Genomic DNA, 13,674 nt, shown 5'->3' with positions numbered 1-13,674 from the left:
ATAATAAACACCAGAGTCAGCCAGATGAAATATTAAAAAATAACCCAGATGAAAAGGTTCACACAGATTCAGAAAAACAAAACTTAACTAATCTCACCATATTTTCCTGACTGATTAGAGAATTACTGTTCACTTAATAGAACATAGTAAGATGATATGGGTGAGTGGTCCTTTGTCAGATTTCACAAACAGACTTTTGAGAGCTAAGCAACATCTCTCACTAATATCTAAATATCATTTCAGTGCTGGTTATAGAACATCACACCTGGTCAAATGACTCTGGTTCCACTACTGCCCCCTTTATGGGAAGCTGAGCCAGAGTCTTGCGCATATGTGTCACCATATACACAGAGCTTTGCTAAGATGTTTTAAAGTGTCTGGAAGCTAGAAAACCATTTCAAAAATTTCTATCCTTCCAGGGTAGCAATTAGTTCACCCCCAAGGACAATATAGTCAGATTCCTAAGTCCTGGTGTTCACAGGCATTTTTGTCTCTGGCTGCAATCAGAACTGAGAGATACAATATTTATGGCCAAAACCAGGTAATTTAATTTCAGACAATTTTTCAAAGTTAGCCAGACTGAGATTAACCTCTTCTCTTCCAGTATCTTCTGTTACAATACATTCATTTCAAGAGCTGCAATACAGTCCGATATACGTGTATTTCTTTTCCCTCCAGCAGGACCCACTGTTGGTACATTTTTTAACACAAGCAACTTCACAAATACATTTTCAACACAAGCACCTTTGCAAATCAGTTTGCCACACAAATAACATATAATTCTTTACAAAACTCCAGCTAGCTATGCTGGCATATGTCACACATCCACTGCCTTACTTTTCCTGGCATAGCTGGCAACACCTCACATCATCACAAGCCCTACTCCCCACTGACTGGTAGTGCTTACTTCATCAGATGAATGTGCAATGACCCTACCATATATGGTGATTCTTCAATATTCAACAGTATGACAACTCAAGGCCATAAAATATCTACCAGGGGAGTCTGCCACCAAGCAACCTAGTTTTGAATACCACATCTCTTGCTCATTTCTGTAATTCATGCTTAAACCTAGCCATAGATTTTGATGACTTAATATTCAGTGGAAGATAATTATATAGTTTGCCTCCCCTATGAGCAAAACTGTTAGTTTTAGTTGAGGAAGTTGTCAAAGATAAACAGATTCTATTCCTGTGTTTAGACTGTGTGCTCTAAAGTAAATTCCATAAACTGATGTCAAATTATCATTATTTCAGCACATAAAAAAATCATAACATCAACCCTCAACAATATGTATGCCACACAGCAGAGCTTCAAATGCTTTAGTCTGGGTTATATTCCATTACCTGCCTTGTTAAAGTTCTCTGAATTACCTCTAGTTTTTGAATGCAGGTTTTTTTCTTTAATACAGATATGACGGATCTTATACGTGCAATATATACAGGTGCAATGGTACTTTGCTGTCTCTGATGCTAATGGTTCACAGAATATTCTTTGGGATTCCAAAGCAAAGTGGAAAACACTGTAGGTTCACAGACTGTGGTATTACACACAATAATGTCCAAGTCCTTAATAGGAGATACTCCATGACTGATTACATGATCTATGGTATAGGAAACATATAGTCATATTCATCAAAGTGTATTAAGTTAACATTGTTTTGGATTAAATTCTGTGTTATTACTTACAGAATACACAAAAACTATCCACGTTTTGCAGGGTGTACTGACCATCTAAATTCCTTACCAGTTCCAACCTTAATCTCATCAGCATATTTGGCAGTCCAGATATTCCTTGTACATGGACAGGAAGGCAAACAATAGCTAAATAGAAAGGAAACCATCATTCAGTTCTGTGGTACTCCTACTTTTATGACTGCCTCCACACAATATGTCCCATTAATCTTCACTCGTCCATCATGCACCTAAGTAGCATATGGCAATAAGCTAAAAATTGTTGACAGGTCAAAATAAATTAAATCAACAGGCAGATTATATTCAATGAGTCAATCACACTAGAGTAGAATTCAGTTTGGTTGCTTCAGCATGACCTACTACATATAAACACAGGGTGTTAAATCAAAAAGTAGTCTGGCACTAACAGAAAACTGTGAAAGGACAGTTCTCAAATATTTTACCGAATACACCAGCAAGGCTAAATGGCCTGAAACCAGCAGCAGAGCAAAAATTATCCTTGTGTACTGGGCTGACAACTGCCCTTTTTCACAGATCAGGCGCAAAGGCATTTCTCAACGTCACTTGAAAAAGATGAAGTGAACAGTGCATTAGCTATGGTGGGGTCTTGTAAAGAAAACTGCAACTGAAGCCATTGGGGTCTGCTGTGGCATTGTCTTTATAGCCTTCACAGCCATCTCAACTGCCTCTAATGAGATAGTAGGAAAGGGATTCAGACTATCTTTGATTACCATCCCCACACTGACTTCTGACGAATGTGCACAATCAAAACCAGCTTTAGATTCCTTCTTTTCCACTCCCCTACGGCACAGCTTAGTTTCAGCCCTGGCATCAAAAACAGAAATGCCCTCTGCACATCCCTTCACACTCTTGATCAATCTAGCAGGTTGATGCTTTTTCATTCCTCTTCTACTTAGCCAAATCCAACAGCCAACTGAGCCGCCACTTAATCTTGGATTGCCTGAGCCACTGTCAGGGTTTCATCCCTCAATTCCAGAGATGGCATGGACTTTTTTCTGAACATGACTGTTTGTACCCATAACCAAAAGCAAGACAGGACCCTTAGTACACAAGTCTGGATTACTTTTAAATGTAGTTGAGCGGCCTCTTGATATGAGAGCAAAATGGTTTTGCACATCTGGAACAGAAATATCTAATGAATACAATGTAGCCTATATTTTGAGAAAAAAAAATTGTAAAGGAATATAAATGTGTATTTGTTTAGAAGTACAAAGACAACAAGAGTGATTTAAGCATATAAAACTAACCTCATCCTGGTTTAAAATCTTTCTATAAGTTGTACTACGAGCCAACAGTGTAATTCGAATCTTCCCAACCTAGGCAAAAGTAAAATGAAAAACAAGGTTCAATCTAATAGAGATTTTTAAACAGTTTCAATCTAAAACTGTGCATTTCACGTGTTACTTTTTCCTAACAGTATATTAAATTCAACAAAATCATGAGACTGAGGTAAAAGAGCAAAACTGCAGTCTTTACTGTAGCAAGTAAACAGCTAAAGGCCACTTTCTACCATTAAAAGAGAACAGGTTCACAAAATCCAGTAAAAGGACAAGGAAGGTGAAGCATTCACTCACAGGCACATGGGAATCAGCAGGAACGGACTCTACCCAAGAAGAAATTTAGCTGCAGCCCCAAATTTGGGCCCAAAAATGTGTCTCAGATATTTGAGATCTCATTAATGAATATTTGCACAGCATCAATTAGCATAGACAAATGTGCAGAGGAAATTACCAAAACTCAGGTACTACCTTCTAAAAATGGATGACAGGAAGGTATCCGAGGATGAGAATAGGATCCTAGACTCTCTCTACAGATGATGACCAAATGGTGAGAGAGCAACAGCTACCAACAAAGTAGTGAACTATGAACAGAAACTAGGCCTAGACAGCTTTGACTTGGGCTCCAGTATCCCTTATCTTTTGTATTTTGTGTAGCTACACCCTCTGGCCAATTACTGCAGAGAACTTTCAAAGGCCAGACATCAAGCGTTGTGAAAGAGCTCATATTTGGCTCTCAAACATTAGCAGATCTCGGGGTTGAAGATGTGGCAGTGGCAACACCTGCAAGTATTAAAATTTGGTTTCCAGGACAACAGAAGCAGTGTCTTGTGATGATTCTGGACTTCAAAGCCAACAGGCACAGTTAACACTTGGAAAGTCTAGATTTATTATACATCATATATAGTACATTTTCATATTATACATACAAAGCCATGATCTAAACTGAATCAGCAGCTAGACAGAACTAGGAACCAACAGGATGTACACATCCCTCACCTCCACAATGAGATACCAAGAGTAGGTCACAAATAATATGACCTGAGAAGTAAAGATATTCAAGACTTTCTACAGCAAGTCCACAAGAAGAACCCAAATCTGCCACTCATCCACATGGCCCCAGAATTAACTGATCTATCCTTGACACAATTAAGCTCTGCAAAACCTTTAAACATTTAACATATTATGTAGGATTACACAATCACTGGATCATAGGAAATTTAAAGCAGCCAAGTCTTGTATTCATTTGCATATTGCCTGTACCTATACTTAGATTGCACCTCCTCTTTCAGTGATGGCTATGCCAGTGATGCCGGGGTGAATTTGTGAACATCCATTAAATCATCCAGGTCCCATATGAGGGAAGAGAATATACGATATCTATTCCACAGTGGGGTAAGGCAATGCAAGATGAATCTCTTCTCTCTCTCTATTCCCACCAAGTTTTATTTACCTTCTGGTGGGCATTTAGATCCATTGGTTCTGTTATTTGTGGGTCTGTTTGATTTGTGGAGATGCAAGACATCCAAGAACACTGTGTCCCTAATGGCATGAAAGCAAGGCATAGATCTCCTTTCAGGAGTCAGTATCTTAATCTCTTCTGGTAGCTTAAGGCTTTTAAGCTAGTAGTTTTCTTATACATAGGAACCCCTGGGGCCCTTCTAATTGTTTGCTATGTCAGTGAAGTACATTCCAAAGGGGATACCATATCCAATAACTGGCCTAATCAAAACTGAATATAAGAGTACAATGACTTCTTTATATCTGGATTACACTCCTTTAACAATTACCTTCACTAAGTAAAAGGGCTTTCTGGCTTGTGTCATTACATGATGATCAGAGAGGAGGGAATTATTAACTAAAGGTTTCCAAAGTCTCTTAACATTCTCATTTTGGAGTAGGGTATCACGGTGCTCTATGGTGATCTATGGTGAAGAGGAGGACTATTTACAAAATATGATAACATTGCACTTTTTGTCATTCATTCTAGTCTATTTTTACTACATCAGGTATTTACAAGTGTAGATTATTGCAGAGGAGCCTGGGCAAGGGGGAGGACTTGACAATGACTCCCACTTAGCAGATATACACAAACTTCATCAGCCATAAGTATTGGTGTAATACATGGTCTGGAAATCAGAAAAATAAATGCAAAACAGAAAAAAGGACCCAGCACCGAACCCCGTGGGACACCATTGGTCACATTCATACTTTTTGAAGAGGCACCTGCCACCCAGACAGTACAAGTTCTGTTCTTTAGCCAATCTGCTATTCTATCTTACCACATAAGGGTCTATTCATAATGCATTAAGCTTACTAACTACACTAGCATGAGGGACGCTATCAAATACATTGGCCAAGACAAAGTACACTGCGTCAGCAGTAAAACCACTGACAACAGTATGTTTCACTTTTAAGAAGTTAACTAGATTTGTTAGGCAGGATCTACCCCTGACAAAAACTGCTGTAAGTCTAACCTGATCAGGTTTTTAATAAAATAGTTTATCAGGTCAGTTATATGTTCCATGGCCCTGAAAAATAAGGCTAATCAGGCTGATGAATCTGTAATTCCTGCAGTCAGTGGCAGTGTCACCCTTGTGAAATTGTCACTGGCTAAACTCAGGTTAAGCAGTTTATGGAGTGGCTCTGTCAGGACTTTAGTGCTGTTTATTAAACAGCCAGAATCGTAATCAGGTCCTATAAGTACTTTTGGTCTTGGCAAGTACCTTTAGTACATTTAGTTTAGTGACAATGGAGGGTCAGGATAAGTTGGCTTTCGAAAGCCATCTCTTGGGTAAAATCTACACTAAATAGTTTGCTAGTCAGTTGGCAATGTTTTCTAGGCAGCAGTAAATGGTGCCATTGTGAGCAAGTTCATTCCAGTGCTGGGTGTTATTTCTTAGTTTTCTAACGTAACTAAAGTAGGACTTGTATTTGTCCTTAGATTCAGATGCTAAACTAAGTTCATAGGCTGCTTCAGTATACTAATAGTATTGTTCAAATTTTTAGTCATTTTCTGATGTTTTCCTTGCTACAAGTGTCTTCTGGTCTGTTGTATACTTTAAGGAGTTTTTTCTTTTATTGTACGGTTTATGGTGTTTATGTTGGTGGGCCTCCAGGGTAGGTTGTTTTTTTAAATTTAACAATGTCGAGATCTGGTTAGGACAGCAAATTCCATATATTTATCTAAATGGGCAGATGACTCATTTATGAAGCCTACTGTGGCAAAGACTGAGGTGATGCTGTTGCAAGTGAATTTTGAAACATAGAAATCTCATCAAATTCTATGACGAAGTTTGAAAGCCAAGTCCAGGTTACGGTGGGTGAGACCTCCATTCAAGTCCTAGCCAGTTACAGATCCCTCTCCATGGGTCGCGACACCCATGAAACCTACTTAACCAAACTGATGACCATCCAAATTTTACAGAATACACTGGTTATGGGGGATTTCAATTATCCCACCATCAACTGGGAAACCTACTCTAGCCCACACTCGCTAGCACAAAATTTCCTTGACTTTGTTAACTCAAATGCCTTGGAGCAAATTGTCCATACCCCGACAACAGGAACAAACATTCTAGATCTGCTCCTCACCAACATGTCAAACAGGTGCACTGCTGCAACTGTTGGACTCATTAGTTAAAAATGACCACAAATCAGTCACCTTCAAATTGACACTAATACCAGAACTCACAAAGGGTGAAATCAGACTAAAAAACTTCACCAAGGCAAACTATACATTGGTAGGTGAAGGTATAAATGCATCCCAAGCCCCACCCCAAGCTGAAAGTGGTAACGACACCAAAGCTTACACTAAAGCCCTGTACAATCACTAGCATAAAAGTGTATAAACTCGGCTGTACCAGACAGAATCAAAACCAGAACCCCAAGTAAAATCAAGCTGCCATGGTGGACTTCCAGCACCAACAAACTCTAAATGCAAAAAGTTACTGTCCAAGAAAACACAGACAAGGACCCAACAATGAAAAAGCACCCTCCTCAGCCTTAACATGCAAATAAGACATCTTGTCAAATTGTTCAAGTGTTCCTTTGAGAGAAACCTAGCAAGTACTGCCAAGGATAACCTCAAGGCTTTTTATAGCTGTGCATGTAACCTAAAGGTAGGAACAAAGCATGTGCAGAACCTGTGGCCAACGGTATCACACACAGTGACCCCACAGAGATAGTGAACCTGCCAGTGGATAGGTCTGGTGAAAATTTCACTCCCTTATCCCCTCTTAACTTACAACAAACCTTCCCCCCCAAACTCCCCCCCCCCCCCAATTTTACATTTCTGAAGAGCAAGTCCTCAAAGCCCTGTCCAAGGCAAAGAACATGGCCTCTATGGGACCAGATGACATCCTGGGCAGTCTTCTAAACAGGCTAAAACATGAACTAGCATCACCACTAAGTATCCTTTTCAACAGCCTAACCACAGGGTTTGTTCCTGCAGAATGGAAAACAGCTACAGTTATTCCCCTCCACAAAGGTGGCCTAGCAACAGAAACGGGGAATTACAGACCCATAAAGCCTGACCAGCCTCATCTGTAAGGTCATGGAAAGTATCATAATAGACCTCATAACGGGTCTTATAAAGAAGAGTCTACAATCATATTTAGATACGCTACCAATACACAACTCCATATGAACTACAGGAGTTGTCATTACTGGACACATTGCTGGTGCTCCAAAAAGCACTTCTGGTTGACAGAGTGAAACAATACTAATTTCATGAACTTTAATCATACTTTGACTCAGGAATGGGGTCCACTCCCATCATGGTATTAGAAACCCAAAAGATTTGGAGAAATTAAAAAGGAAGAGACCTCATACAGACATAAATAACCTCCAAACCCTGGACCCTACCCAATTCAGCTTTGTAAACCCTGGACCCTACCCAATTCGGCTTTGTGACGGGCAGATCCTGCTTGTTAAATTTGGTGGATTTCTTTAAAAGTGTGACCAAGGCCACTGATGAGGGTAAATCTGTGCACACAGCTTACCTCGCCTTGGCAAAGGCTTTCGACACAATCCCATATTCAGGCATTACAGATAAACTTAGCAAACTGAATGTAATTCCCTTCATTGTAAGATGGGCTGCCAACTGACTCACAAAGCAGAACACACTATCAAAGTGGGTGACCACATCAACCCCAGCAGGGTGCCACAACAGGGTCAGTGGGGCCCCTACTGTTTGGTATATACTTCTCAAAAGTTCAGGTCACAATTAAAGGACTTTGGCTGACCAAGTTTACATATGACAGCAAACAAGGTGCAATCACTGAATCCCCAAAGGATGTCAGTACACTCCAGGATGGTCTCACACAGACCAATGACTGGTGCATTAGTCAGTCTCAAACTGAATCCAAAGAAATGCATCATTAGTAAACTCAAAAGACAGGCACAGCAGATCAGCAAGAGAGGTTTATTTTCACTCCACGAACAAACCTCACAGAACATGCATCATCATTCCCTTTGCCACAAACAATGTCCCTTCACACCGTCAAATCAATAACAATGCCCTAAGTACCCATGAAGTGACAAGGGACCTGGGATCACAGGTTGACCGTGAGCTTCGCTTCGACCACCATGTGTCTACCATCGCAAGGAAAGCTTTCCACATAGCATACTTTTAGTAAAGGCATCGCTTCAAGAGCAAAAGAAGTTATAACCCCCCTATACTCATGATTTATCCGGCACATAATTGAGTATAATGCCCCATTTGGTATGTACTGTAGTACGCATCTACAGCAATCAGAGACACCTCAGAAGTTTCTAACAAAGATGATCAAGGGCATCCAGCATGCGTCTTACATGGACCAACAGAAATCCCTGTCACTATACTCCATATCATATAAACTTCTTAAGGGAGACTTACACCTGGCCTACAAGCAACTAAAGACCCAAACCTAATTAACTTCCTGCATATCCATAAATCAAATGGGTCTAGGGCTACCCATTCCAGGGACTTGAATACAGCCTGCAACTTAAATACGACATACTGGAGGGAAAGATTGATCTCCCAGTGACTGCCATGTCTTTGGAACAGGCTACCAATTCAAGTGAAACAGAGCACCTCTATGACACTGTTCAAGATGGATGGGGCACCGTAAATTCTTACCAGGGATAGTGCCCACAACCCTCTTGTACCCGGGCAGTCATCACTAAATGCAATCTTGGGTACTGATTAGTATCTCTACGATATTACATTGGGTTGAAACAGCTAGACTTAAAAATGACCTCTGGGTTGAGAGTCTAGTAATCTCATATGATCCTATTTTCTTACACTGCAACACTTAACACAGGAGTCACCTAAGCCTCAGTATTAGCCCCCCCCCCCATTCCTCCCTCTCAACATTGTCATGCTTGCTGATGATATTCTAATTGAATCTAAAAAGACACAATTTTGATCTACAGGCTAAATTACATACCTGTATTTTAATTCTTAACTGGGTAGGTGTAGACTGGTCCCAAGACCCTTTAAAGCCATAATATGGGCCAAGGAGGCAATGCATGATGTACAAAAGGTCATCATATACAGAGGGTACTTTACAATAGGATCTGCACAGTATAAATACATACAAACACAAACTTTAGAAAAAATAAGATCAACAGCATGACTTGTACTCTAAGCAGGTTACAGAACGCTAACAGCAGTAGTTGAAAAAGTTTATCCCTGCCACAGCAAAGCTGATTGTATATGGTTAGACTAAGTGCACGAGAACAGGTAAATAACTGTGGATAGAAAGACCGTGAAGAATGACAGTAGACAATGATCATTTTGAACAGTTATTGGACTGTCCAGTTCAGCCTGGATCTTGTTCACATTTACTTTCAGCAAGTTACCTTTTCAGGTGATTTTAAAGCATTTAAGGTCAGACACTGATCTGATGAATTCTGGGAGCGAGTCCCAGCAAGTTGTTGCAATTTTACAAAAAGCACTTTCACAATGGTGATAAGTCTGAATAGGGGTATTACTAGTTGAAGAGCATCATGATTTGTGTGATGGGCGAGTTCTCTGTTGTGTAGAAACATTTTTAGAGGTAACTTTCAAAAAACAGTTTGAAGATCAGAGCAACCAGTAGGAAAGCAGACTGACAGGGAACAAGTAATCTTCCTTTTTGCAGTGTTCTAAACTCGTTCTCATTTGAGTTGTGAAGGTGTACGAATCTTAGTACTTGTTGCTTACTGCCTGGATCAAGGAAAAGCTTTGGGCAGACAATGATGCTATGACAGGGAGAGCATATTCCTATCTCAGATATAGTGCAGTAACAGCAATAACACTACTGGTTTCTGGGGTGAGCATGATGAATATTTTATAGCAGATCTTGCCCACTTTGATGTTCTGTGCCATAAAAATTAAAGAATTGATTGATAGCTACCCAAGGTATTCTGCATGGTTATGACCGAGAGAGGGTTCAGTGGGTCCCTTTGAACATGGTCTCTTGATAATAAAACTCTTAGTAAACCAAAAGAATATCAATGTAATGGTCTTTGGATATATACTCAAGTGCGTCACCTCAACCCAGAATTTCTACTGAGGGATGGCCAAGGCAATGCCATTTCCACTTTGGAGCAGAAATACCTTGTGCTAAAACTAAACCCACCACTCTCCTTTTCCATTCCCATATATAAAAAAATAAACAAATACACTTCTGGCAACCATAAAACTCTTCTACAGATCATCTTCCACTGACTGCTTAGACTGTCATTGCCAAAAATGTTCTACTTCTAAAACTTGAATATGGTTTGCCATTGCTGGCTCTGCATTCCTCTTACAATACTAGATTACAAAAAAAAAAAAAAAAAAACAACAATCTTAAAATTCATTCTTCTAGCAGATCCTCTTGTACATCACTGCAACCTACTCAGTAATAACAAGTGGCTGTCAGTAATGTATGGGCCCACCTTTCTCTACTGTACCCTACTTTTCAAAATCTTAAACTTATGATGCAACTCCCCTTCGGAAAAGAGCACTCACATTTAGGCACCAAACCTACATCTGAAGAGGTCACCAAAAAAGACCTTTCCCCTTGCTCATTCACACGAGAACTGCTGTTGAGGAAACAACATTCTTTGGAATTACTTCCTCACAGAAGTAAAAACAAACCCTCCAGTCACACGAGTTTAAAAATGTTCTCAAAGACGATCTTCTTACAGCAGCCCAATGCACTTGCTGCTGTGACAGTGGTTAATATCAAGTAAACTCAAGTCATCAGTACCAGACAATAAAAGTAATGTCTGCATCTAAATCCTTACTTGCTGCTCCAAATATCAGCTTATGTGTTTACAACTACATATATGTAGGTAACTCTTTATTACAACCCATGTTTTTCCCAATGTATTTACACTTGCTAACAATTCTACTTTATTGACAATGTATAAATATATAGGAGTCATATGCTTTTTCCTAATTATTTACTTCTTTCAATACTTATTCGGTATTTTGTGTGTATGCATCACTGCTCAATGAGCAGGCATAGAGGCTGAACAGGATCAAACAACCAGTCCACCTTCTTGCTGTACAAATAGTAAATGAACACAACACGAGTTATACAAAGTGCTAAAAGTTATGGATTTTTTCTATCTATATCAACACTATATACAGTAAAACTGTTGTATGGTGAAAACTACAATAAATATTGTGATTCCATAAAATCAGCTTATACAACAAATCATACAAGTTAACCTGTTTATCAATATGTCTACATTTTCAGCCATATTACTGAATGGGTTAGTCTCACCACACACACTCAGCTTGCTTCTAGGGGAGGCTCAATCAAGCGGATACATTCATAGATATGGGTAATTTGGCTGGGACACGAGAATTTCTCTACTCTTTCTGACAACTGCTGAGGAATCTTTAAGATCCACCTAAGCTAGTAATGATGCAGACAAATAAGGCCTCAATTTAATGTTTCATCAAAAGGACAGCACCTCAGGAGTGTAACTCCTCCCTCAAGCTACAATGCAGGGTCATTATAGGAATATGACTCTAAGCACCTAGTGTGGAGACAGCAAATACAGTTATGTATGTAAACTCATCATAACAGTAGATGTTTGAATGACATTGTCTGGCAGCTCATGCTCAACTTTTGGGCACAAAGCTCTTCAGAGATTTCCCTGCCCACAGAGAGAGGGAGGTTGAGCCCTGAAAGGATAATGCTAGGAAGAAAGAAAATAAATGACCACACACTTTCACAAACGTATCAAAACACAAGGGGGATGGAGAGAAGGACCAAGTAGTGCAGCAGTGATCAAACATCTACTGTTAGGGCAAGTTCATTTACACAACTGTACTACATTCACCATATTGATCACTGCTGCAGTAGGTAGATTACACTAGCTTACTACATTTGGAAGATGGAAGGGGAAGGGTCCAAGAGCCCCTAAGGAATTGTCTTAGCAAAGCCTGATCTAGAACTACAGAAGGAATCAAGCTTATAATGTTTTGTAAAGGTATGCACACAGGACCAAGTTGCAGCTTCTAGAATACTTCTAGAATCCAACCCTTTACAAAAACCCATAGATGGAGCCAAGGCCTAGAAGAATGACACTTGCTGGATTAGTTTGACTGTGGTTAATATAACAAAAGGTAATATTAGACAACCATTTGAAAATAGGCCATTTTGACACAGGTTGTCCACCCCTTCTAAGCTTCACAAGAAATGAACTGATCTGAAGACCCGAACAATTTAGTTCTGTCAAGACAGTACCAGCGTCATCTGTGGACATCCATGGTATGGAGTACTCTTTCTCCCTCATTTTTATGTTCATAAAGAAAATGAGGAGATGGATAGTTTTGAAAAAATTCAGATAGCACATTAGCTAAAGGATTCGTTCTCAAAGAAACCCTCTCTCTGTGAAAAATGAGATGGGATTAACTCAAGATAAGAGCTGGCAACTCAGATGCCCTTCTTCCAGAGGTCAGTGCAATCAGTAAAACTGTTTTCCAGGTTAAAAACCTCAAGTATGCCAGATTAGCCAGATCAAATGAAGCAAGTGTCAGCTTCTCTAATACAAAATTAAGATCCTAAGAAGGGGCAACTGGTCTTCTTGGAAGCCTCTTATGCAAAACCCCTTTCAAAAACATTTTGATTCTAACAAATGTTCATATCTCTGCAGCCATAGCGGTTACTAAAGAACTGCAAATGGAAAACCCTTCAGCACAAATTATTTTTATAGTGGAAGTATTCTTTAGGTTCCGGGCTGAGCAGCCAAGTGCTCCAGACTGTGCGGAATGTTCCGCATTTGTGATTGAACAGTGGTGGCTCCGCTTTGCTATTTTTGACTGGCTCGTATACCGCAATTAAAGCCAACTGGCATGGCGATATACAAGCCAATCAAGCGTCTGTTCCTGATGCAAAAGGAAGGGATGGGAGGCACAAAATGCAGCTAAATGCATGCCACTACTATTTTTCACACCACTGCAATATTTATTTTTATTTATTTATTTGACATTTGTGAACCAAGTTGGCCCAACTGAGCCAGGAGCCCATTTTCAGTAGAGACCCAAGGAGTAGGTAAGCTAAAAACTTTAGAACAGTGAAACAACATTTTTTTTTTTTTTTTAACAGGAAGAATAAAACTTTAGATAATATGCAAATTAATCAGACATAGAACATTTCTAATACATAGATGTTGTTTTAAAGGTTATAATTCTAACATAGAGAGAGGAAATT

At 39.6% G+C, this 13,674-nt stretch overlaps 1 protein-coding gene across 3 annotated transcripts in view; it reads right to left on the bottom strand.

The window, feature by feature from the left end:
- Positions 1 to 13,674, bottom strand: part of EOGT (EGF domain specific O-linked N-acetylglucosamine transferase) — an 859,464-nt gene that overhangs the window by 186,212 nt on the left and 659,578 nt on the right. For all 3 annotated transcript variants that reach the window (XM_044077905.1, XM_044077906.1, XM_044077907.1), the window contains one exon: positions 2,963 to 3,031. In XM_044077905.1, coding sequence (XP_043933840.1) covers positions 2,963 to 3,031 — 69 coding nt within the window. The remainder of the gene's footprint in view (positions 1 to 2,962; positions 3,032 to 13,674) is intronic.

Source organism: Protopterus annectens, chromosome 7.part0, assembly GCF_019279795.1.
Source record: "Protopterus annectens isolate FY-2018-M chromosome 7.part0, PAN1.0, whole genome shotgun sequence".
In the NCBI taxonomy this organism is placed as follows: domain Eukaryota; kingdom Metazoa; phylum Chordata; order Ceratodontiformes; family Protopteridae; genus Protopterus; species Protopterus annectens.
The sequence above is the reverse complement of the archived record's forward strand: the minus strand, read 5'-3'. Positions and strand labels throughout refer to the sequence as shown.